The 27470-nt window shown below is 46.8% G+C and overlaps 1 protein-coding gene across 2 annotated transcripts in view; it reads left to right on the top strand.

Annotated features, from left to right (window-relative positions):
- The window catches only part of NEURL4 (neuralized E3 ubiquitin protein ligase 4), a 140992-nt gene that overhangs the window by 16906 nt on the left and 96616 nt on the right, over window positions 1–27470 (top strand). Inside the window, exons 4-11 of one of the 2 annotated variants that reach the window (XM_077261431.1) lie at window positions 22334–22608; window positions 22738–22849; window positions 22958–23046; window positions 23130–23202; window positions 25417–25672; window positions 25757–25938; window positions 26039–26124; window positions 26204–26366. In XM_077261431.1, coding sequence (XP_077117546.1) covers window positions 22334–22608; window positions 22738–22849; window positions 22958–23046; window positions 23130–23202; window positions 25417–25672; window positions 25757–25938; window positions 26039–26124; window positions 26204–26366 — 1236 coding nt within the window. Of the gene's footprint in view, window positions 1–22333; window positions 22609–22737; window positions 22850–22957; window positions 23047–23129; window positions 23203–25380; window positions 25673–25756; window positions 25939–26038; window positions 26125–26203; window positions 26367–27470 lie in introns of both variants that reach the window. The other variant, XM_077261432.1, reaches the window with a different exon arrangement.

Raw genomic sequence — 27470 nt, 5'->3', positions numbered from 1 at the left:
ACACAGCTGTCACGTGACCTGGGACCAGGGGCTCCTTTCCAGGCCCTAACACTAGGGGGCGCCCTAGCTCGCACTGCTCCCCGGGATGATTCTGAAGGTAGGAACTCCTTCTCTGGGAACTCCTTCAAGATTGTTGGAAGACCATTCCGGGTGACTACCTCTTGAAGCTCATCAAGAGAATGCCAAGAGTGTGCAAAGCAGTCATCAAAGCAAAAGGTGGCTACTTTGAAGAATCTAGAATATAAGACATAATTTCAGTTGTTTCACACTTTTTTGTTAAGTATATAATTCCACATGTGTTAATTCATAATTTTGATGCCTTCAGTGTGAATGTACAATTTTCATAGTCATGAAAATACGGAAAAATCTTTAAATGAGAAAGTGTGTCCAAACTTTTGGTCTGTACTGTATATAACAGAGGAATTCACTAGAGTTGAAAGGTAGGGGAATAAACCAAAACAGAGGATAAGGAACTACCACCCATAGAAACCAAGCAACAGTCACTAATAACTCCTTCTCATACCAACTCCTTTCCCTCCGTTAGCCATGCAGCAAATGCTAGCTCTGACAAGGATTCGTAACGGCCCAGATTATAAAAGGGAAAGGAGTGGCTAACCGAGCTCAGCTGTGAGCACAGGGATTTCCAACATGGCCGATTAACCCCTGTTCTGCCAGAAGAAAAACACATTTAAAATGAAGTAAAAGTGCTTCTTCTCAGCGCCGAAGAAAGAGCCACCAGACGCCGCAGTCTTCTGGCTCCACACGGTCGTGGTAACCCTGTGACAGCCTCAATTTGTCTGAAAAGATCCGATCATTCCAAATTAAACTTGAGCTTTGGCAAAAAAACTTGCGTGAAAATAAAATGTACATGTTGCCTACTAGATCTGTCTTTGAGGAACATGACATTGAACCAGACTAAAGGTTGACGCTGATGATGATTTCTGTGGAAGAACACTTGCACATGCTTGGAGACGAAATTTCCTTGTACTTTCCATATCTACCTGACATCCATTTGCACTTGCCAGAAGTTCACCGTCAAAGTTGTAGATGTTGCCGAGACGGCACGAGGAGTTCACTGAACTTCTTAGCAGCGATGCTGTGAGATTGGATTTCTCCACAATGCCAGTGACAAGGTTCTGGGTCAGGTGTTTGCAGTCATGCTGTGGCGCTTTCTTCCATTTCCAGCAACAATAATTTGTGAAACGGTTTTCCAGCTTGTAGGTTCTCAAGTGTAAATCCAGAAGTAGACTTGTTTTGGAAGATGATCATTGTGCTCCTGCAAAAACTGATCTGTTGAGAAAGAAGCCATCTCCACCTTGGCCCCGACTTTGGCTTTCTGCGCATACTGTCACGATGTAGCAGTGTAGTTTACTACTATTATATTAGGACTGTTACCCGTGCTACACCATGCGTCAACAGCAAACTATCTGTAATGAGAAATATTTCACAATATATCCTTTTTGGAAGTGCATCTGAACAGCAAGGTGGATTGCTGTTGAGGGGAGATAGAGAAAAAAAAAAAATCTATAAATCTTCAGCACAGCGAGTGTGAACGAGCTGAGTGTGACCTGAGCGTAAGTGTGAACGGCGGTAAGTGTGTGACTTGTGATTCAGTGACTTTGGAATCAGGGAGTTTCCAAGGGAGGAATTGCTTCTGTTTTTTTTTTTTTTAATTAATACTTTGTATTTATTTTTATTTAACGTTTCTGTGTGGTGCAATCCCCATTAGGAAATGTGCTCCACTATTGTTAATACCTCCAGTGCACATCTTGCCACATGTATGCAGTCCTTGATCAGCCGGTCGAGGGTGCATACTGCTGTGCGAGATGTGAGCACGTTGTGCATTTGGAAACCCAGATACTGGATCTAAATGTGCAGCTGGCAACACTGAGATCCATAGACAATATGGAGAGGAGTCTTCTGCTCACAGAGCAGACGCTCAATGGGATAGATGAGGAGGGGGATGGTAGGATGGAGCTGCAGGACAGTGTGGCAGTTAGCTGGGTGACAGTTAGGAAGCGGGGTAGAGGGAAGAGTGCCAGGGAGGCTAGTCCTGATCTGGCACACCCCAATAAGTTTGCTAAGTTGGCAGATGAGGGGGGTGCCAGTACAGGGGTAGCACTGCTGCAGCCAGGCATGTCCTCTGAAAGCCGGAGGAGTGACTGCTCCAGTAAGGAGGGAAATAGGAGAGCAGGGCAGGCCAGACAGGTGCTGGTAGTGGGGGACTCAATTATTAGGGGAACAGATAGGGCAATCTGTCACAAAGACAGGGATCGTCGAACGGTGTGCTGCCTACCTGGCGCTCGAGTCCGACACATCGCTGATCGGGTGGACAGATTACTGGGAGGGGCTGGTGAGGACCCAGCGGTCATGGTGCACATTGGCACAAATGACAAAGTTAGAGGTAGGTGGAAGGTCCTTAAAGATGATTTCAGGGAATTAGGCTGCAAGCTGAAAGCAAGGACCTCCAACGTGGTATTTTCCGAAATACTGCCCGTACCACGTGCCACGCCAGAGAGGCAACGGGAGATTAGGGAGGTTAATAAGTGGCTCAAGAATTGGTGTAGGAAGGAGGCGTTTGGGTTCCTGCAGAAGTGGGCCGACTTCTCAGTTGGCTACAGGCTCTACGCTAGGGACGGGCTGCACCTCAATGGGGAAGGGGCAGCTGTGCTGGGGGAGAAAATGGCTAGAAGGTTGGAGGAGTGTTTAAACTAGGGAATGGGGGGAGGGTATTCATGTTATAGGAGGGGAAGATAGTGCAGATAGAGACCTGGGCACAAATAAGGAAGTTGGGGGTGGCGGTGGCATGGGGGGTGGGGTTAGAACAGTTAGTAATTTAAGAAAGAATAGAGGTACAGAGAGTAACATCAAGTGCATGTATACTAATGCCAGAAGCCTCGCCAACAAAATGGATGAATTAGAACTAATGTTGTTGGAGCATAATTATGACATGGTGGGGATATCTGAGACGTGGCTGGATGAGAGCCATGACTGGGCTGTTAACTTGCAGGGCTATAGCCTGTTCAGAAATGACCGTACAGATAAGCGAGGGGGAGGGGTGTGTCTATATGTAAAATCTTCCTTAAAACCCATCCTGCGTGATAATATAGGTGAATCTAATGAAAATGTAGAGTCCCTGTGGGTGGAGATAAGGGGAGGGGGAAAAAATAATAAATTACTGATAGGGGTTTGTTATAAATCTCCAAAACTAATGGAAGCAATGGAGAATATCTTCGTAAAGCAAATAGATGAAGCTGCGACTCAAGGAGAAGTCATTATTATGGGGGACTTCAACTACCCTGAAATAGATTGGGGAACAGAAACCTGCAGTTCCAGCAAAGGTGATCGGGGTCTGACAACTATGAGAGACAATTACCTCTGACAACTGGTTCAGGACCCAACAAGAAGGGGGGCACTGCTAGACCTAATATTAACCAACAGGCCAGACCGCATATCAAATATAAGGGTTGGGGGTCACTTGGGGAATAGTGATCACAAAATAATAAGTTTTCATGTAACCTTTAATAAGATGTGTAGTAGAGGGGTGACAAGGACACTAAACTTCAGGAGGGCAAATTTCCAATGGATGAGAGATGATCTTGGTGCAATTAACTGGGATGATATAATGAGACATAAAAGTACACAAAGAAAATGGGAGACGTTTATTAGCATCCTGGATAGGACCTGTGCACAGTATATACCGTATGGGAATAAACATACTAGAAATAGGAGGAAACCAATATGGCTAAATAGAGCTGTAAGGGGCGCAATAAGGGACAAAAAGAAAGCATTTAGAGAATTAAAGGAAGTAGGTAGTGAGGAGGCATTAAATAAATACAGAACATTAAATAAATTCTGTAAAAAGCAAATCAAGGCAGCAAAGATTGAGACAGAGAGACTCATTGCCAGAGAGAGTAAAAATAATCCCAAAATATTCTTTAACTACCGTATTTTCCGGCGTACAAGACGACTTTTTAACCCCTGAAAATCTTCTTAAAAGTCGGGGGTCGTCTTGTACGCCGGGAATCGCCTTGTACGCCAGGTGTATATGGTGGGTGGGGGGGGGAGTGATCCTGATGACGACGAGGGGGCGTCTCACAGGAAAGTGAGTATCCCCCATTACCTTATCATAGCGCTGCAGCGTGGGGTCTCTGTGCTGGGAGCGGCTGCTGTGCTGTGCTGTGCTGTGGCGGCTCCTCTTCTGCAGTGTGGGGCCTCTGGTGCTGTGGGGCGGTGGCGGCGGCGGCGTATCTTCATGCAGTCGGGGCTCCTCCGGCATCTCAGCCTGGAAGCCCCGCCGGCAACTCCATCGGTACAATGCGCTGGCCTCCGGGAAAATGGCCGCTGCTTAGATTCAGATCTCGTTGAGATCTGAATCTGAGCATGCGCAGCCCCCAGCGGCCGGGCCACCGCATCGCACCTATTGAGCTGCCTCCGGGAAAATGGCCACTGCTCAGATTCAGATCTCGTCTCCCGAGATCTCGGGACGAGATCTGAATCTGAGCAGCGGCCATTTTCCCGGAGGCCACCTGACCGCATTGTACCCATGGAGTTGCCGGCGGGGCTTCCAGTCTTTGAGATGCCGGAGGAGCCCCGACTGTATGAAGATACGCCGCCGCCACCGCCCCACAGCACCAGAGGCCCCACACTGCAGAAGAGGAGCCGCCACAGCACAGCACAGCACAGCAGCCGCCGCTCCCAGCACAGAGACCCCACGCTGCAGCGCTATGATAAGGTAATGGGGGATACTCACTTTCCTGTGAGACGCCCCCTCGTCCTCATCAGGATCACTCCCCCCCCCCCAAAAGGCACATATTCACCGGCCCTATAAGACGACATAGGGTGTATAAGAAGACCCCCGACTTTTAAGAAGATTTTATTTTTTAACTGGTAAAGTTGGGGGGTCGTCTTATACGCCCAGTCGTCTTATACGCCGGAAAATACGGTATATAAATAGTAAGAAACTAAAAAATGACAGTGTTGGCCCCCTTAAAAATAGTCTGGGTGAAATGGTGGATGAGGAAAAAGCCAATCTGCTAAATGACTTTTTTTCATCAGTATTTACAAAAGAAAATCCCATGGCGACAATATGACTAGTGATAAAAATTCCCCATTAAATGTCACCTGCTTAACCCAGCAGGAAGTACAGCGGCGTCTAAAAATCACTAAAATGGACAAATCTCCGGGCCCGGATGGGATCCACCCCCGAGTACTGCAGGAACTAAGTACAGTCATTGATAGACCATTATTATTAATCTTTAAAGAGTCCATAATAACAGGGTCTGTACCACAGGACTGGCGTATAGCAAATGTGGGGCCAATATTCAAAAAGGGGACAAAAACTGAACTCGGTAATTATAGGCCAGTAAGCTTCACCTCTACTGTGGGTAAAATCCTGGAGGGCATTCTAAGGGATGCTATGCTGGAGTATCTGAAGAGGAATAACCTCATGACCCAGTATCAGCACGGGTTTACTAGGGACCGTTCATGTCAGACTAATTTGATCAGCTTCTATGAAGAGGTAAGTTCCGGACTGGACCAAGGGAACCCAGTGGACGTAGTGTATATGGACTTTTCCAAAGCTTTCCATACGGTGCCACACAAAAGGTTGTTACATAAAATGAGAGTAATGGGGATAGGGGAAAATATGTGTAAGTGGGTTGAGAGCTGGCTCAGGGATAGGAAACAAAGGGTGGTTATTAATGGAGCACACTCGGACTGGGTCGCGGTTAGCAGTGGGGTACCACAGGGGTCAGTATTGGGCCCTCTTCTTTTTAACATATTTATTAATGACCTTGTAGGGGGCATTCAGAGTAGAATTTCAATATTTGCAGATGACACTAAACTCTGCAGGGTAATCAATACAGGGGAGGACAATTTTATATTACAGGATGATTTATGTAAACTAGAAGCTTGGGCTGATAAATGGCAAATGAGCTTTAATGGGGATAAATGTAAGGTCATGCACTTGGGTAGAAGTAATAAGATGTATAACTATGTGCTTAATTCTAAAACTCTGGGCAAAACCATCAATGAAAAAGACCTGGGTGTATGGGTGGATGACAAACTCATATTCAGTGGCCAGTGTCAGGCAGCTGCTACAAAGGCAAATAAAATAATGGGATGTATTAAAAGAGGCATAGATGCTCATGAGGAGAACATAATTTTACCTCTATACAAGTCACTAGTTCGACCACACTTAGAATACTGTGCACAGTTCTGGTCTCCGGTGTATAAGAAAGACATAGCTGAACTAGAGCGGGTGCAGAGAAGAGCGACCAAGGTTATTAGAGGACTGGGGGGTCTGCAATACCAAGATAGGTTATTACACTTGGGGCTATTTAGTTTGGAAAACCGAAGGCTAAGGGGTGATGTTATGTTAATGTATAAATATATGAGGGGACAGTACAAAGACCTTTCTGATGATCTTTTTAATCATAGACCTGAGACAGGGACAAGGGGGCATCCTCTACGTCTGGAGGAAAGAAGGTTTAAGCATAATAACAGACGCGGATTCTTTACTGTAAGAGCAGTGAGACTATGGAACTCTCTGCCGTATGATGTTGTAATGAGTGATTCATTAATTACATTTAAGAGGGGACTGGATACCTTTCTGGAAAAGTATAATATTACAGGTATATACACTAGATTCCTTGATAAGGCGTTGATCCAGGGAACTAGTCTGATTGCCGTATGTGGAGTCGGGAAGGAATTTTTTTTCCCCATGATGGAGCTTACTCTTACCACATGGGGTTTTTTTTGCCTTCCCCTGGATCAACATGTTAGGGCATGTTAGGTTAGGCTATGGGTTGAACTAGATGGACTTACAGTCTTCCTTCAACCTTAATAACTATGTAACCATGTTACAGGTTTTCTGATCATTGTACTTTATGTTCCATTTATAACAATGGAAATACATCCTGCAGATTAGAGATTTCCATTACGGTTCATAACAGTAGCAACGAAAATAACTTTATGGTTGGGGGTCACCACAACATGAGGAGCTGTATTAAAGGGTCGCGGCATTAGGAAGGTTGAGAACCACGGCTCTAGAGTCTCTCTGCAGAAGACGAGGTCCCTTTTATACCCACAGCTGTCCATCAGGCCATTATCCGCAGGCTTGGGGGGAGTTAGAGATAATCCATCATTGTTCCAGCGATCAGTTAACCGGCATCTTTTGTCCTTCAGTGTTTGAAGGACAAGCTGTGGAGACCTTGGATGTTAGATGTCTGATAATGTGTTTCAGCCACAGGGCCATGGAGGAAGAGTCAGTCATTATTCGTCTCCTTGCAGGGTTCTAGGAAGCGATGGGAATTTAAGAAGTACTGTGAGGCCATTAGTATGGCCTATACCTCAAGTTACAGGACATCTCCAGTGGGGATCTGAAGGCTCTACTTAGGCCATGTCAGCCTCCTGGGCGGAGGTGGTGATCTCCTTTAACCTATAAGCACTACCAGCTTGATTTATCCTCCATCACTGATTTATCCTTTGGGAGAAGGGGACTTTCTACAGCTAGTGGTCCCTATGTAATGTGGATTTAATTCTCTGTAAATCTCCCAGGTGGTGCTCTCATGGGTGATAGGAAAAGACATTACTTACCACTAATGGGATTTTTCTGAACCCATGACAGCACCCTAATATTTCCCTCCAGTCACTTGTGATGTGTGTGCGCTGCTAGAAGTGGAGGTGCGATTCACAGGGTGATAAAAAACGAAATGGCCGGTGATATTTATGCTCTCACTTAATCGTTAGTGGAGGAGCTATCAATGCCCTTGAACCCACTGATGCGGAGGAGATGTCCCTACTTATATTCTGTAGATCTACTGTCCTTGATTTGGGGATCCCACCTCTCCCAGGAGGTTCCGTCATGGGTTCTGGATAAAGTAATGTAGTCTTTCCCTGCTGTATGTATAATAATGTGATGTACATACAATCCCTGGATATATCTGTGGTCGGGGGACATAATGCACCGTTATATTGGTGGTCAGGGGACATAATCACTCCTGTGGTTCCGAGCTCCAGGGTCTTCATTCTTAGAAACAACATAAGTGTAACGTCTGCCCGTTCCGGCTCCATCATGGTGCAGCTTGGAGAGTCCCAGATGTGGAGAGTGCCTGGAAATATGGAGTCATATTATTCCACTAGGAGGTTCCTGTGGAAAAATCAAATATAAATTATAATGACCTCCTTTCTCCACCTCTCCATGCTTAGTGTCACGGTTCACGCCGTGCTGCCCACATGTCACGGATCCCACCAACATATCAGGGATCCTGGGGAGGATATCTTTATCGTCCCCACTACTCACACCAATTTGTCATGAACCGGGGTTGTTTGGTTGCCCCTGGTTCCTTCTGAAGGGGATTTATCTATATCCCACTTCCCAGTTCCGGTTTGGAACTTGCAGCTCTCTGGCGCCCCCCTTACCCTCAGGTCAGACTAGGTACTGCACCTAGGGTAATTAGTCACCAGAAAGGCTGCCTGCTGTGTACTGGCTATTGGGCACGCTGCAGCGAGGGTGATATAACTACTCCCACTCAGGCGGGAAGAATAATTAACAACGCCGCCGTCACTACACAGCTTCCCAAACGCACAGAACAAAGTATGCTGCCACCAGCTCAGATTTTCACCAAAGGTTAACGGGTCCGGAGCCAACCCAAATCAGTAGCGTAATTCACCTCAGAGGACACAGTTCGTTATAGAGCAGAGAGAGAGACAAGCTAGCAATTATATATTTTACTCCATAAAGTTAGGCAGTGTTTACAAAGTATAAAAAGATATTATAAAAGAGGCGATCATATGTACATTGCAATTACAAATAAAATAAGGATTAAAATAGAAGAGAACACTCAAGTATTGCTTAGATCATTCCAGGCTAACCATGCTGGTGGGAGGAGCCAGACTTCACAATTCATTACAGAGGGTCTTATTACAGCAGCGTCCCAGGCAAGAATGAAGGCTGAATACAAAACTCCCAAATACATTTTGTGAGCGCACGAGGTCTGGCAGTAGATACGCCAAAAGACCCCGACCTCACCAAATCAGCTCAAAACAAACCATGCCAAAAGGAGAAAAATTCAGAGCAATGATTTATAAAACAAACTTTAATTGCCATAAATAGTACAAAAATATATATCAAAACATTACATTATTTAATGACTAGAGCACAGGATCAATGTCCCAGGAATGCTGGAAAAGCGCCCATCCCCCCACTCCCCCAGATGTAAATACCCTTGTAATGGTATGCATAAGGAAAAGCACCTACACTATCCAACCAAGGTCACCCCAAAACAGTGGGATTCTATAATAATGCCATTAAGTATGGTGGTGGAAAGAGGGTGCTTCCCCTGAGGAAGTGGCACTGGTGGCCACGAAACGTGCGTTGGGGACCATCGCCCGACCGCCCCCTCCTACCTCTGTGTAGTGGTAAGTGCTAGCACCCTCTTTCCACCACCATACTTAATGGCATTAATATAGAATCCCACTGTTTTGGGGTGACCTTGGTTGGATAGTGTAGGTGCTTTTCCTTATGCATACCATTACAAGGGTATTTACATCTGGGGGAGTGGGGGGATGGGCGCTTTTCCAGCATTCCTGGGACATTCATCCTGTGCTCTAGTCATTAAATAATGTAATGTTTTGATATATATTTTTGTACTATTTATGGCAATTAAAGTTTGTTTTATAAATCATTGCTCTGAATTTTTCTCCTTTTGGCAAAGAATGAAGGCTGGGCTGAGTGCAGTAACTTATACTTCAGGGCTTGTGACCTCACTAAAGGGGCTTGTTTACCTGCACCCTCCCCTAGCTGCCAGGGTGCACATTTTAGCACGAAAAGTTAGTCATACATGGGCTTGAGAACCTAGCATAATTAAGGCACACACATCACTCATCTTATATTGAAATTAGCTTTCTAATGATTCCAAACTCGGGCTAGCTATTCCACTTTGTTTAGGAGAAATCCATTTCTCGGGTTCTTTTGGTGCTAGAATTTAGCAAAAGGAGCCGTAGCGCAGCTCTATCAAAGCATGCTCCAAATATGTATCTGTCATTTCTATCATACACTGGCGTCGCATTAAGGCTTCTTTAATATCTCCCCCACATACAGCAAGCAGATGAGTTTCAGACAGAGACTTGTACACACTCCTTGCTAATTAACATTCCTACGGGAGGGGGAAAGGAAGGAGTGAGGAGAGGGTGTAGGGTTACAGGCAAGCTAGGGAAGGTTCCAGGTGGTGTGATAACAAGGAAAAAGAAAAATCATACGCCATTTTATACATTAACTTGACACTTAGGCTTACCATCCTCTAATCTAATCTAAACCTCAGAGTCCGATCCCAGGAGGGCAATTTGTATTACAGGCTGATCCAACTTCAGTGGAAATGCCTCAAGACAAGGAAATGATGCTCAGTAGTGTGTGTGGCCTCCACGTGCCTGTATGACCTCTCTACAACTCCTGGGCATGCTCCTGATTAGGCAGCGTTTTGTCTCCTGAGGGATTTTCTTCCAGAGCTGTACTAAAGCATCCGCCAACTCCTGGACAGTCTGTGGTGCAAAGTGCCGTTGGTGGATGGTGCGAGACATGACGTCCCAGATGTGTTAAATCGGATTCAGGTCTGGGAAACGGGCGGGCCAGTCCAGAGCTTCAATGCCTTCATCTTGCAGGAACTGCTGGCACAATCCAGCCACATAAGGTCTGACATTGTCCTGCATTAGGAGGAACCCAGGGCCAACCCCACCAGCATATGGTCTCACAAGGGGTCTGAGGAGCTCATCTTGGTTCCTAATTGCAGTCAGGCTACCACTGGCGAGCACATGGAGGGCTGTGCGGCCCTCTAAAGAAATGCCACCCCACACCATTACTGACCCACTGCCAAACCGGTCATGCTGAAGGATGTTGCAGGCAGCAGATCGCTCTCCACAGCATCTCCCGGTTCTGTCATGTCTGTCACATGTGCTCAGTGTGAACCTGCTTTCATCTGTGAAGAGCACAGGGCACCAGTGGCGAATTTGCCAATCCTGGGGTTCTGTGGCAAATGCCAAGCGTCCTGCACGGTGTTGGGCTGTGAGCACAACCCCCATCTGTACATGTCGGGCTCTCAGACCATCCTCATGGAGTCGTTTCTAACCGTCAGTGCAGACACATGCACATTTTTGGCCTGCTGGAGGTCATTTTGCAGGGCTCTGGCAGTGCTCCTCCTGTTCCTCCTTGCACAAAGGCTGCAGTAGCGGTCCTGCTGCTGGGTTGTTGCCCTCCTACAGCCCCCTTCATGTCTCCTGGTGTACTGACCTGTCTCCTGGTAGCACCTCCAGCCTCTGGACACTACGCTGACAGACACAGCAAACCACCTTGCCATAGCTCGCATTGATGTGCCATCCTGGATGAGCTGCACTACCTGAGCCACTTGTGTGGGTTGTAGAGTCCATCTCCTGCTACCACGAGTGTGAAAGCGCAACCAACATTCAAAAGTGACCAAACCATCAGCCAGAAAGCATTGGTACTGAGATGTGGTCTGTGGTCCCCACCTGCAGAACCTCTCCTTTATTGAGGGTGTCTTGATAATTGCCAATAATTTCCATCCGTTGTCTTTTCTATTTGCACAACAGCATGTGAAATTGATTGTCAAACAGTGTTGCTTCCTAAAGGTACCTTCACACGAAACGACTTTGTAACGATAACGATAGCGATCCGTGACGTTGCAGCGTCCTGGCTAGCGATATCGTTTAGTTTGACACGCAGCAGCGATCAGGATCCTGCTGTGATGTCGCTGGTCGCTGAATAAAGTTCAGAACTTTATTTGGTCGTCCGATCGCCGTGTATCGTTGTGTTTGACACCAAAAGCAACGATACCAGCGATATTTTACACTGGTAATCAGGGTAAACATCGGGTTACTAAGCGCAGGGCCGTGCTTAGTAACCCGATGTTTACCCTGGTTACCAGCGTAAAATGTAAAAAAAACAAACAGTACATACTTACATGCGTCCCCCGGCATCCGCTTCCCACACTGACTGAGCGCCTGAAAGTGAAAGCACAGCACAGCGGTGACGTCACCGCTGTGCCCTGCTACTCCCGGCGCTCAGTCATTGCAGGAAGCGGACGCCGGGGGACGCATGTAAGTATGTACTGTTTGGTTTTTTTACATTTTACGCTGGTAACCAGGGTAAACATCGGGTTACTAAGCGCGGCCCTGCGCTTAGCAACCCGATGTTTACCCTGGTTACTCGGGGACCTCGGCATCGTTGGTCGCTGGAGAGCGGTCTGTGTGACAGCTCCCCAGCGACCAAACAGCGACGCTGCAGCGATCGGCATCGTTGTCGCTATCGCTGCAGCGTCGTTTCGTGTGAAGGTACCTTAAGTGGACAGTTTGATTTCACAGAAGTTTGATTTACTCTGAGTTATATCCTGTTGTCTGTGTCCCCTTTATTTTTTTGAGCAGTGTATGTATATGTATGTGTGTTTGTATATGTATGTATGTACTGTATGTGTGTGTATGTATGTACCGCCGTATGTGTGTATGTATGTATATATATATACAGTACAGACCAAAAGTTTGGACACACCTTCTCATTTAAAGATTTTTCTGTATTTTCATGGCTATGAAAATTGTACATTCACACTGAAGGCATCAAAACTATGAAATAACACATATGGAATTATATACTTAATTTCAGTTGTTTCACACTTTTTTGTTATGTCTTATATTCTAGGTTCTTCAAAGTAGCCACCTTTTTCTTTGATGACTGCTTTGCACACTCTTGGCATTCTCTTGATGAGCTTCAAGAGGTAGTCACCGGGAATGGTCTTCCAGCAATCGTGAAGGAGTTCCCAGAGATGCTTAGCACTTGTTGGCCCTTTTGCCTTCACTCTGCGGTCCAGCTCACCCCAAACATCTCGATTGGGTTCAGGTCTGGTGACTGTGGAGGCCAGGTCATCTGGCGTAGCACCCCATCACTCTCCTCCTTGGTCAAATAGCCCTTACACAGCCTGGAGGTATGTTTGGGGTCATTGTCCTGGTGAAAAATAAATGATGGTCCCACTAAACGCAAGCCGGATGGAATAGCATGCCGCTGCAAGATGCTGTGGTAGCCATGCTGGTTCAGTATGCCTTCAATTTTGAATAACTCCCCAACAGTGTCACCAGCAAAGCCCCCCCACACCATCACACCTCCTCCTCCATGCTTCACGGTGTGAACCAGGCATGTAGAGTCCATCCATTCACCTTTTCTGCGTCACACAAAGACACAGTGGTTGGAACCAAAGATCTCAAATTTGGACTCCTCAGACCAAAGCACAGATTTCCACTGGTCTAATGTCCATTCCTTGTGTTCTTTAGCCCAAACCAATCTCTTCTGCTTGTTGCCTGTCCTTAGCAGTGGTTTCCTAGCAGCTATTTTACCATGAAGGCCTGCTGCACAAAGTCTCCTCTTAACAGTTGTTGTAGAGATGTGTCTGCTGATAGAACTCTGTGTGGCATTGACCTGGTCTCTAATCTGAGCTGCTGTTAACCTGCGATTTCTGAGGCTGGTGACTCGGATAAACTTATCCTCAGAAGCAGAGGTGACTCTTGGTTTTCCTTTCCTGGGGCGGTCCTCATGTGAGCCAGTTTCTTTGTAGCGCTTGATGGTTTTTGCCACTGCACTTGGGGACACTTTCAAAGTTTTCCCAATTTTTCGGACTGACTGACCTTCATTTCTTAAAGTAATGATGACCACTCGTTTTTCTTTACTTAGCTGCTTTTTTCTTGCCATAATACAAATTCTAACAGTCTATTCAGTAGGACTATCAGCTGTGTATCCACCAGACTTCTGCTCAACACAACTGATGGTCCCAACCCCATTTATAAGGCAAGAAATCCCACTTATTAAACCTGACAGGGCACACCTGTGAAGTGAAGACCATACCCGGTGACTACCTCTTGTACCTCATCAAGAGAATGCCAAGAGTGTGCAAAACAGTCATCAGTCATCAAAGCAAAAGGTGGCAACTATGAAGAACCTAGAATATAAGACATATTTTCAGTTGTTTCACACTTTTTTTGTTAAGTATATAATTCCACATGTGTTAATTCATAGTTTTGATGCCTTCAGTGTGAATGTACAATTTTCATAATCATGAAAATACAGAAAAATCTTTAAATGAGAAGGTGTGTCCAAACTTTTGGTCTGCACTGTGTGTGTGTGTGTGTGTGTGTGTGTGTGTGTGTGTGTGTGTGTGTGTGTGTGTGTGTGTGTGTGTGTATATATATATATATATATATATATATATATATATATATATATATATATTTTATTATTATTATTTATATATATATAGATTTTTTATGTGTATATAGATTTTTTTTTATATAATCTATCTATAACCATTAATTACAAAAAATAAGTGGTAACTGCAGCGAGGACACATGTGAACAGGTGAAAAAATATGATACAACGAAAATATAAATATAAACACATTTTATTAATGTGCAAAAACACTATAGTGTGGATGAAGAAGATTCCTTAGGACATCTGAATGGCAGAAAAACTAAAAAGCAAGAAACAAAACAAAAAAAAAAAAAAAAGAAAATAATTAAAATCAATCATAAAAATGCACTTGTTCGAAGTCCTGATAAGGTACGATATATTTAATCCTTTACAAATTACAAATTCTTTGTTATTATTATCTTCATTTAATTTGTCTTAAATGAAAAAACACAAAAGAGAATGAAGCAAAACATTGATCATTTCGCACAAAACTCCAAAAATGGGCCAGACAAAAGTATTGGCACCCTCAGCCTAATACTTGGTTGCACGACCTTTAGCCAAAATACCTGCGACCAACCGCTTCCGGTAACCATCAATGAGTTTCTTACAATGCTCTGCTGGAATTTTAGACCATTCTTCTTTGGCAAACTGCTCCAGGTCCCTGATATTTGAAGGCTGCCTTCTCCAAACTGCCATTTTTTGTCTCTCCACAGGTGTTCTATGGGATTCAGGTCTGGACTCATTGCTGGCCACCTTAGAAGTCTCCAGTGCTTTCTCTCAAACCATTTTCTAGTGCTTTTTGAAGTGTGTTTTGGGTCATTGTCCTGCTGGAAGACCCATGACCTCTGAGGGAGACCCAGCTTTCTCACACTGGGCCCTACATTATGCTGCAAAATTTGTTGGTAGTCTTCAGACTTCATAATGCCATGCACACGGTCAAGCAGTCCAGTGCCAGAGGCAGCGAAGCAACCCCAAAACATCAGGGAACCTCCGCCATGTTTGTCTGTAGGGACCGTGTTCTTTTCTTTGAATGCCTCTTTTTTTCTCCTGTAAACTCTATGTTGATGCCTTTGCCCAAAAAGCTCTACTTTTGTCTCATCTGACCAGAGAACATTCTTCCAAAACGTTTTAGGCTTTTTCAGGTAAGTTTTGGCAAACTCCAGCCTGGCTTTTTTATGTCTCGGGGTAAGAAGTGGGGTCTTCCTGGGTCTCCTACCATACAGTCTCTTCATTCAGACCCCGAAGGATAGTAAGGGTTGACACTGTTGTACCCTCGGACTGCAGGGCAGTTTGAACTTGTTTGGATGTTAGTCGAGGTTCTTTATCCAACATCCGCACAATCTTGCGTTGAAATCTCTTGTCAATTTTTATTTTCCGTCCACATCTAGGGAGGTTAGCCACAGTGCCATGGGCTTTACACTTCTTGATGACACTGCGCACGGTAGACACAGAAACATTCAGGTCTTTGGAGATGGACTTGTAGCCTTGAGATTGCTCATGCTTCCTCACAATTTGGTTTCTCAAGTCCTCAGACAGTTCTTTGGTCTTTTCTTTTCTCCATGCTCAATGTGGTACACACAAGGACACAGGACAGAAGTTGAGTCAACTTTAATCCATGTCAACTGGCTGCAAGTGGGATTTAGTTATTGCCAACACCTGTTAGGTGCCACAGGGAAGTTACAGGGGCTGTTAATTACACTAATTACAGAAGCAGCACAGTATTTTTAGAACAGTGCCAATACTTTTGTCCACCCCTTTTATGTTTGGTGTGGAATTATATCCAATTTGGCTTTAGGACAATTCTTTTTGTGTTTTTTTCATTTAAGACAAATTAAATGAAGATAATAATAATAACAAAGAATTTGTGTTTGCAATCATTTTCAGGAAGAAACTGAGTATTATCTGACAGAATTGCAGGGGTGTGAATACTTTTGGCAACAACTGTAATTGTAGGTGGCTGGAGGTTAGGGACGTTTTATCCAAACATTGGAGAATTTTACAATTCGACCCCATTTTGACATAGTACTTAGCTTCAAAACCATCTATTACATACAGAAGATCCAAGAATTTGTGTGATGCTTTGGTACATAGCCATTATAAAAAGAAAGTTGACAACTCATTTGGATCACGTGGCCCCAAGTGGGGTTGTCGCCCATGCGGATCTTGTGTGGCATGTCCTAACATTGTACGGTTTTCTCCAGTGCTGATGAGGACAAGACATTCCACATTCTCTCCCCAATGACATGTACTTCAACAGCAGTAATTCACTGTGCTAATCGTCTTTGCAATCTTGGCTTGACTTGAAGAGCGCCTAGACGTAGAGTTAAGGTACCGTCACATTAAGCGACGCTGCAGCGATAGCGACAGCAATGCCGATCGCTGCAGCGTCGCTGTGTGGTCGCTGGAGAGCTGTCACACAGACCGCTCTCCAGCGACCAGCGATGCCGAGGTCCCCGGGTAACCAGGGTAAACATCGGGTTACTAAGCGCAGGGCCGCGCTTAGTAACCCGATGTTTACCCTGGTTACCAGCGTAAAAGTTAAAAAAACAAACAGTACATGCTCACCTGCGCGTCCCCCAGCCTCTGCATCCTGACGCTGACTGAGCTCCGGCCCTAACAGCAGAGCGGTGACGTCACCGCTGTTGCTTTCACTTTCAGTTTAGGGCCGGCGCTTTAGTGTCAGGAAGCAGAGGCTGGGAGACGCGCTGGTGAGTATGTGCTGTTTGTTTTTTTAACTTTTACGCTGGTAACCAGGGTAAACATCGGGTTACTAAGCGCGGCCCTGCGCTTAGTAACCCGATGTTTACCCTGGTTACCAGTGTAAAATATCGCTGGTATCCTTGCTTTTGCTGTCAAACACGGCGATACACGGCGACCTAGCGACCAAATAATGTGCAGACCTTCTAGCAGCGACCAGCAATTTCACAGCGGGATCCAGATCGCTGCTGCGTGTCAAATACAGCGATATCGCCATCCAGGTCGCTGCAACGTCACGGATTGCTGGCGATATCGCCTAGTGTGACGGTACCTTTAGGGAACATGTATTGGATATTAGGGCGGCACAAACTACTATTGATATTGAATACCTTAAGACATTGCCAAAACTTCTGAAGTTGTTCCACCCTATTGAAAGTCCGAGGTATTGATCATGTTGTCCTTAATGTCAGAGGTGGAGACATTAAGAAGCGTCTGGCTCAAGTTGAAGCTAAATTGATTTTTAGATTAGAAACATTAACACCCAAAGGCCTTAATGAACAAATGTCCTTTAGTGCATTTTTATGATTGACTAGATGGTGGCCCGATTCTAACGTATCGGGTATTCTAGAATATGTATGTAGTTTATTTATGAAGTTTTCAGAATAATGCAATTTATACACAGTATTCGGCCGGGCGCGACCAATTGGCGAAGCGTGGTTCAAATTCCGCACCAATTCGCGGGTGGACTGCGACTGTCGCTGATTGGTCACGCCTGGCCGCGAACAATCAGTGAAGCCAGGGCCAGCTGCAGGTTTTTGAGTGCCCCGGGCGAAAGAGTCTCAGTGGGCCCCCTCTTTAACTCATACCACGATTCATGATGCACAGATACAGCAGAGAAATATACCACAGCCATGTAGCGTATAACACAGCCCACGTAGCGTATAACACAGCCCACGTAGCGTATAACACAGCCCACGCAGTATGTAACACAGCCCACGTAGTATATAACAGCCCACGTAGTGTATAACACAGCCCATGTAGTATAGAGCCCAGGCCACGTGGTATAGAGCCCAGCCCACGCAGTATGTAACACAGCCCACGCAGTATGTAACACAGCCAACGCAGTATGTAACACAGCCCACGCAGTATATAGCAATGTGGGCACCATATCCCTGTTAAAAAAAGAATTAAAATAAAAAAGTTATATATTCGCCTTCTGTCGGCCCCCCGGATCCAGGCGAGGCATTTACTGATGCTCCTCGCGCGCTTCGGTCCCAAGAGTGCATTGCGGTCTCGCGAGATGATGACTTCGTGAGACCGCAATGCATGGACCGGTCACTGGAGCGTCACGTGGAGCAGGAAAGGCCTGGGCTGGATCCGGGGGGCCAACGGAGGGTGAGTATATAATGATTTTTTATTTTTTTTCTTATTTTTAACATTAGATCTTTTTGCTATTGATGCTGCATAGGCAGCATCAATAGTAAAAAGTTGGTCACAGAGGGTTAATGGCAGCGTTAACGGAGTGCGCTACACCGCGGCATACGGCACACAGACCTCGTTAACACTGCCATTAACCCTGTGTGAGCGCTGACTAGAGAGGAGTATGAAGCGGGCACTGCGGCGTGAAGACCAGAAGAGGACGTCATGGAATGAAGATGGGAGGCGCTGTATCGGAACTGAGACGCCCATCGGAGCGGGACCGCCCTTGGGTGAGTATAATGTTTTTTTCTCCTCTTTCAGGTAACATCGGCGGCTTATCTACAGCATTACAGAATGCTGTAGATAAGCCCCTGATGACGGTGGGCTTACCTCACCATCGATTTTGAGGGTGACAGGTTCCCTTTAACAAAAAAAGTGTCAAACAACTGAAATGATGTCATATATTCTAGGTTCTTCACAGTAGCCACCTTTTGCTTTGATGACTGCTTTGCACACTCTTGGCATTCTCTTGATGATCTCCAAGAGGTAGTCACCGGGAATGGTCTTCACTTCACAGGTGTGCCCTGTCAGGTTTAATAAGTGGGATTTCTTGCCTTATCAATGGGGTTGGGACCATCATTTGTGTTGAGCAGAAGTCTGGTGGATACACAGCTGATAGTCCTACTGAATAGACTGTTAGCTGCTTTTTTCTTGCCATAATACAAATTCTAAGTAAAGAAAAACGAGTGGCCATCATTACTTTAGGAAGTAAAGGTCAGTCAGTCCGAAAAATTGGGAAAACTTTGAAAGTGTCCCCAAGTACAGTGGCAAAAACCATCAAGCGCTACAAAGAAACTGTCTCACATGAGGACCGCCCCAGGAAAGGAAGACCAAGAGTCACCTCTGCTTCTGAGGATAAGTTTATCCGAGTCACCAGCCTCAGAAATCGCAGGTTAACAGCAGCTCAGATTAGAGACCAGGTCAATGCCACACAGAGTTCTATCAGCAGACACATCTCTACAACAACTGTTAAGAGGAGACTTTGTGCAGCAGGCCTTCATGGTAAAATAGCTGCCAGGAAACCACTGCTAAGGACAGGCAACAAGCAGAAGAGACTTGTTTGGGCTAAAGGACACAAGGAATGGACATTAGTCCAGTGGAAATCTGTGCTTTGGTCTGATGAGTCCAAATGTGAGATCTTTGGTTCCAACCACTGTGTCTTTGTGCGACGCAGAAAAGGTGAACGGATGGACTCTACATGCCTGGTTCCCACCGTGAAGCATGGAGGAGGAGGTGTGATGGTGTGGGGGGGCTTTGCTGGTGACACTGTTGGGGATTTATTCAAAATTGAAGGCATACTGAACCAGCATGGCTCCCACAGCATCTTGCAGCGGCATGCTATTCCATCCGGTTTGCATTTAGTTGGACCATCGTTTATTTTTCAACAGGACAATGACCCCAAACACACCTCCAGGCTGTGTAAGGGCTATTTGACCAAGAAGGAGAGTGATGGGGTGCTACGCCAGATGACCTGGCCTTCACAGTCACCAGACCTGAACCCGATCGAGATGGTTTGGGGTGAGCTGGACCGCAGAGTGAAGACAAAAGGGCCAACAAGTGCTAAGCATCTCTGGGAACTCCTTCAAGATTGTTGGAAGACCATTCCCAGTGACTACCTCTTGTACCTCATCAAGAGAATGCCAAGAGTGTGCAAAGCAGTCACATCAAAGCAAAAGGTGGCTACTTTGAAGAACCTAGAATATAAGATATATTTTCAGTTGTTTCACACTTTTTTGTTAAGTATGTAATTCCACATGTGAACATTCCACATAGAACAGTCCCAGCAAAATAACTAAGATCGTCCAAAATTAGAGTCTCACCCTTCCACTGACTCACCGGGATAAGAGCAGCCTTTAGTTCAGAGCTTCCAGGGCCAACTACCCCACCTGTGGCATGCACAGAGAGGCAGTAATGACAAGTCCATTAAGGTACAAGGCCAGGTGATGAAAGTTTTACAATCTAGCTTTTCCGAGCATCTCCATGGAACCAGGTGACAGGTTGGTCCCAATCCTTGTTTCCGAAACTTATCCATAGGGCTCATGTGACCGTTGGGTCCAAATCCTGACTACCTCAAACTTATCCATGGGTTCAGTAATAGTCAGTGGAGCAGATCTGTATTTCAGCCAGGCCGTGGTCCCCTAAGCTGACATGCTGTAGAATGTCAAATCTGTGTCCCTCTTGATGGAGCCATGATCTGGCAGGTTTCCTGTAGAGTGTTCCTGGCTATGGTTTTGTAAATAGTCTCTTGTTCTTTGAATTTCTTGGATGACTTTGATATCTGTATGTCTGGATTAATATTGTTAGAGGCATATCCTCTTTCTATAGTTAACTGTTCTTCAAGCCACAAATCTCAGGTCAAGGGGAACGCGTGATGAGATTAACTTGCATTGTTTGATTACTTAGTTCATCCTTTAATGTTTGCAAGTTAATAAACTGCATGGCCTGGTAAAATGTGTAATCAACGTATCAGCAAACATCATTGTTCATGGCCCTACATGCTTGTTTTGCAAAGATAACAGTACAATAAACTGCAGGAGCTGATATGTGATAAATAGCAACCGTTCATCAATTTACAAATATCAATTCAACCTACAAGAAGACTTAACATTTCAGACTGTTGACCAGCTGAAGAAAGAAACACACATAAATTCAAAAGTCAACATATAGATAGGTCTATTCCTCCTGGCTTACTGAAAATAGTCATCTGGTTAATTAAAGGTAACCTGTCACCCCCAAAATCGAAGATGAGCTAAGCCCACCGGCATCAGGGGCTTATCTCCAGCATTCTGTAATGCATCCTGTAATGCTGTAGATAAGCCCCCGATGTATCCTGAAAGATGAGAAAAAGAGGTTAGATTATACTCACCTGGGCGGGCTGTCCGATCCGATGAATGTCGCAGTCCGGGGCCTCCCATCTTCATAGGATGACGTCCTCTTCTTGTCTTCACGCTGCGGCTCCGGTGCAGGCGTACTTTATCTCCCTGTTGAGGGCAGAGCAAAGTACTGCAGTGTGCAGGGGCTGGGCCTCTCTGACTTTTCCCGGCAGACAAAGTACGCCTGCGCCGGAGCCGCAGCGTGAAGACCAGAAGAGGACGTCATCATAAGAAGATGGGAGGCCCCGGACCGCAACGCCCATCGGACCGGACCGCAGCGGGATCGCCCCTGGGTGAGTATAATTACAGATTATAATTACAGAATGCATTACAGAATGCTGGAGATAAGCCCCTGATGCCGGTGGGCTTCGCTCACCTTCGATTTTGGGGGTGACAGGTTCCCTTTAAGATGAAAATGCTGTCATAACAGTACTCACAATACCGAAGAGGGAAAGTCTAAAGGTACTCACAACCCTGAAGAGGGAAAGTATAAAGGTACCCACAACCCTGGAGAGGTAAAGTATAAAGGTACCCACAACCCTGGAGAGGTAAAGTATAAAGGTACCAACAACCCTGGAGAGGGAAAGTGTACTGTCTTTGTGTTACCCTGTGTATGCCAAAGTGCATGCAGTGTGGTGTCTGGTGCTTGGGAAACGGGGGGAGCACTATTGTCTGACCAACAGCAGGTGATCCGCGTGGTGAGAGCGAGAAGTGTGGTGCTCTAATCTCGTTGTCAGCTCACTGCGACAGGCGAGTGAGCTTGGGAAGCGGAGTCCCCCCTAGTCACATCCTAGTTACGTGCGCAGCAGGAAGTGTTTGTGACAGTGTACGAGGATGATCGATGATGATGAGTCTGTTGGTGATAATATTGATAGTGATGATGGATGAAGATGAGTGATGATTATGATGACGATGATGAAAGTAATCGGTGATGATAATGATTGTAGATTGGTGATGGTGTCCTTGATGAGGTTCTTGGGTGGTGATGTTGGTAATGATGATGGATGATGACATTTATGCTTTCCTTGTTTTTGGTCCCCAGCGTTTCCGAGCACAGAGCTGTCGGCCGTGGTCAGTAATGCCATCCTATCTGCTTATCACGGGAATCTCCTGAGTGTGAGTCTGGGGTCTCCTCCACCCACGGCTGAGCACTCTCCTCCCACCTCTAATGACGCCCTCCTATTCCATGAGAAGTGCGGCACGCTCATAAAGCTCAGCAACGGTAACAAGACAGCTGAACGGAGGAGACCCCTTGATGAGTTTAACAATGGCGTGGTGATGACCAACCGCCCCCTGAAGGACTGCGAAATGTTTGAGGTGGGTGGGCATAGACAAATCTGTCATCAGTATCTCTTGGTGGAACGGGCAGGGATTAATTAGTATTCTGCGGGAAGGAACGGATCAGTCATCTGCCTCCTTGCCATTGTTCTGTTTGACCCCTGGCAGATCCGCATCGATAAGCTCGTAGATAAATGGTCGGGCTCCATTGAGATTGGCGTCACCACTCACAACCCCAACAGCCTGGAGTATCCGGCCACCATGACCAACCTGCGCTCAGGTGAGAGCTGTGTCCTCGTGCTGCCTGCCCCCATGCTTGCTATGCTTCCTCTTTGTGGCCTATTACCCGTGGCCCGTCCACTCCCAATAATGGTGACTTCCCATCCAGGAACCATCATGATGAGTGGCTGCGGGATTCTCACCAATGGGAAGGGCACACGGAGGGAGTACTGCGAGTTCAGCCTGGACGAGCTACAGGTCAGCGACCGTCATGTATGACTGTGGTTATAGCTGTGACGGGGGTCTTCTGAATGTGGTCACATCTATTGTTTAATACCCAGGAGGGGGATCACATTGGATTGACAAGGAAATCGAACGGTGCCCTCCACTTCTACATCAATGGCATGGACCAAGGTGAGATGTCCCCTGAGCCGGGGGCGTGGGGGACACAGTACAGCCTTAGTCTTGTATCCCGCTAAGTGGTCTGAGATTGGGATGGATCAGGGGGATTTGTCCTCTGTATTCGGGAAAGGAAGAAGTGGGGAACAAGAGCCCATTAGAGGGGGCCGTAAGTGGAAACCATCATCTGACGTCCACACAGTGTGGTCCACGTCCTGTCACTGACATGTAGCAGAGATATGGATTGAGACCGGCTTATAGCCTCCCGAAGATGAATGGGAGGTCCCAGGCTCCTCTGTAATGGGAGGTCCCCGGCCGCTCTGTAATGGTAGGATCCCGGCCCCTCTGATTACACTTGTGATGATACCCCACAGTCCTGTATGTAGCAATCTGTGATGTCTGTGCTGATCACATGTGTGATGATACCCCGCAGTCCTGTATGTAGCAATTTGTGATGTCTGCGCTGATCACACGTGTGATGATACCCCGCAGTCCTGTATGTAGCGATGTGTGATGTCTGTGCTGATCACACGTGTGATGATACCCCGGCGGTCCAGTATGTAGCAATCTGTGATGTCTGTGCTGATCACACGTGTGATGATACCCGGCGGTCCAGTATGTAGCAATCTGTGATGTCTGTGCTGATCACACGTGTGATGATACCCCGCGGTCCAGTATGTAGCAATCTGTGATGTCTGTTCTGATCACACGTGTGATGATACCCCACGGTCCTTTATGTAGCAGTGTGTGGTGTCTGCGCTGATCACACGTGTGATGATACCCCACAGTCCTGTATGTAGCAATCTGTGATGTCTGCGCTGATCACACGTGTGATGATACCCCGCAGTCCTGTATGTAGCGATGTGTGGTGTCTGCGCTGATCACACGTGTGATGATACCCCGCAGTCCTGTATGTAGCGATGTGTGGTGTCTGCGCTGATCACACATGTGATGATACCCCACAGTCCTGTATGTAGCAATCTGTGATGTCTGCGCTGATCACACGTGTGATGATACCCCGCAGTCCTGTATGTAGCGATGTGTGGTGTCTGTGCTGATCACACGGGTGATGATACCCCGCAGTCCTGTATGTAGCGCTGTGTGATGTCTGTGCTGATCACACGTGTGATGATACCCCGCAGTCCTCTATGTAGCAATCTGTGATGTCTGTGCTGATCACACGTGTGATGATACCCCGCAGTCCTGTATGTAGCAATTTGTGATGTCTGCGCTGATCACACGGGTGATGATACCCCGCAGTCCTGTATGTAGCGCTGTGTGATGTCTGTGCTGATCACACGTGTGATGATACCCCGCAGTCCTCTATGTAGCAATCTGTGATGTCTGTGCTGATCACACGTGTGATGATACCCCGCAGTCCTGTATGTAGCAATCTGTGATGTCTGCGCTGATCACACGTGTGATGATACCCCGCAGTCCTGTATGTAGCGCTGTGTGATGTCTGTGCTGATCACACGTGTGATGATACCCCGCAGTCCTCTATGTAGCAATCTGTGATGTCTGTGCTGATCACACGTGTGATGATACCCCGCAGTCCTGTATGTAGCAATTTGTGATGTCTGCGCTGATCACACGTGTGATGATACCCCGCGGTTCTGTATGTAGCGATGTGTGGTGTCTGCGTTGATCACACGTGTGATGATACCCCACGGTCCTGTATGTAGCAGTGTGTGGTGTCTGCGCTGATCACACGTGTAATGATACCCCACGGTCCTGTATGTAACGATGTGTGGTGTCTGCGCTGATCACACGTGTGATGATACCCCGCGGTCCTGTATGTAGCAGTGTGTGGTGTCTGTGCTGATCACACGTGTGATGATACCCCACAGTCCTGTATGTAGCAATCTGTGATGTGTGCGCTGATCACACGTGTGATGATACCCCACGGTCCTGTATGTAACGATGTGTGGTGTCTGCGCTGATCACACGTGTGATGATACCCCGCGGTCCTGTATGTAGCAGTGTGTGGTGTCTGTGCTGATCACACGTGTGATGATACCCCACAGTCCTGTATGTAGCAATCTGTGATGTGTGCGCTGATCACACGTGTGATGATACCCCACGGTCCTGTATGTAACGATGTGGTGTCTGCGCTGATCATACATGTAATCGTTAATTCTGCAGTCCTGTACTTTCTGATGTCAGGTGACTGATCTCTTTCGGTGCCCTCAGGGTCTCCGTGGTTGATGGCCTGTGCTTCTCCTCCAGGCGTGGCCTCATGTCAGACCCCCCCGGTGGTGTACGGTGTGGTTGACCTCTATGGGATGGCCGTTAAGGTGACAATAGTTCACAATCACAATCACGCCGATCGTCTGCGGAGGAATAACGCCATCCTACGGGCCCGTTCACCCGATGCCGGGCGCCAGAACTCTCAGACCTCTGACCCTGGGCTACTGCTGTTTCATGCCAATTGTGGTCAGAAAGCGTCAATCGTGAATGGCGGCCGAACCGCTCTCCGGCCACAGTACGTATTCCTAGACTGTCACCGCCCTGTCCCTTCGCTGTCCCCAGCCAACATGACCGATCATGTCTTTGTATTCCTGTCCAGTGCCACCGATGACTTCAACCATGGCGTGGTCCTCAGTAACCGAGCCCTGCATAATAACGAGGTGTTTCAGGTGCGGATTGATAAGATGGTGGACAAGTGGGCAGGATCCATTGAGATTGGCGTCACCACCCATAACCCATCATATTTACAGCTCCCGTCCACCATGACCAACCTGCGCTCAGGTGAGTTCTTCTAGCTGCGCTGGGCCGAGGTTGCGCCTGGCCGAGGCTGCGCTGGGCCAAGGCCGTGCCGTTCAGTTCTAACATGTCTGCTTCTCTGCAGGGACTTGGATGATGACCGGCAATGGAGTCATGCACAACGGCACCACCATCCTGGACGAATACGGGCACAACCTGGACAGGCTGAAGGTCAGACGCATCCCATCGGGGCAGGCCGATGCTCCTCCTTCATAAAGTCCTGCATGCTGACCGGGCTTTTCTCTTTCAGGCGGGTGACACTGTAGGGGTTGTGCGGCGAGAGGATGGCACCTTGAACTTCTTTGTTAATGGCGTTGCTCAGGGTGTTGCTGCCTGGAACGTTCCCCCCAACGTGTTTGCTGTGGTGGATTTATACGGTCAAGCGGCACAAGCCACCATCGTGGAGGAAGCAGGTGAGAGTCCCTCTGGGGGGGTGTTGTGGACTCTGCAGGGGGGGTGAACTACATGTACTCGTATATAGGGGTGTGGAGGGGATTGTGGTGGGGGCTCTGATGGGTGTGCACTACATGTATTCATGTATGGGATCTGGAGGGGATTGTGGTGGGGTTCTGTGGGATGTGAACTACAGTAGATGTATTATATAGGGGTGTGGAGGGGATTGTGGTGGGGGTGCTCTACTTGTAATTGCATGTAGGGGTCTCGATGGGATTGTGGTGGGGGCTCTGCGAAGTGTGCACTACATGTATTCATGTATGGTGTCAGGAATCCCACCATGCTGCCACCATCTGTCACGGTTCACAGGGAGGATACCTTTATCATCCCCACTGCTCACACCAATTTGTCATGAACCGGGGTTGTTTGGTTGCCCCTGGTTCCTTCTGAAGGGTATTTATCTATATCTCACTTCCCAGTTCCGCTCTGGAACTTGCAGCTCTCTGGCGCCCCCCCCCTTACCCTGAGGTCAGTCAGGGTACTGCACCTAGGATAATTAGTCACCAGAAAGGCTGCCTGCTATGTACTGGCTATTGGGCACTCTGCAGCGAGGGCGATATAACTACTCCCACTCAGACGGGAACAATAATTATCAACGCCGCCATAGCTACAAAGCCTCCCAAACACACAAAACAAAGCATGCTGCCACCAGCTCCGATTTTCCAAGGATTAAAGGGTCCAGAGCCAACCCAAATCAGTAGCGTAATTCACTTCAGAGGACGCGACAGTTCGTTTAGAACCTGGAAAGACAAGCTAGTAATTTTATACTTTACTCCAAAAAAAAAAAAAAAAAAGGTAGGCAGTGTTTACAAAGTATAAAAAGATATTATAAAGGAGACAATATCATATGTACTATACAGATTACAAATAAAATGGGATTAAAATTGAAAAGAACACTTACAGGTCATTCAGATCATTTTAAATCATCATAGCTGGCTGTGGCCTTTGTAGGATACACACATCTAGATGCCTATCACATCTGTACACAGCTAGGCCCCGGACACAAAGACACTGCAAGAATGCTGTCTCACTAAGTTATTCTTGGCCAAAACCCAGGCACTCCC

The sequence above is a fragment of the Ranitomeya variabilis genome, chromosome 5, assembly GCF_051348905.1.
Source record: "Ranitomeya variabilis isolate aRanVar5 chromosome 5, aRanVar5.hap1, whole genome shotgun sequence".
Lineage (NCBI taxonomy): Eukaryota > Metazoa > Chordata > Amphibia > Anura > Dendrobatidae > Ranitomeya > Ranitomeya variabilis.
This window is presented reverse-complemented; position numbering and strand designations above follow the sequence as displayed.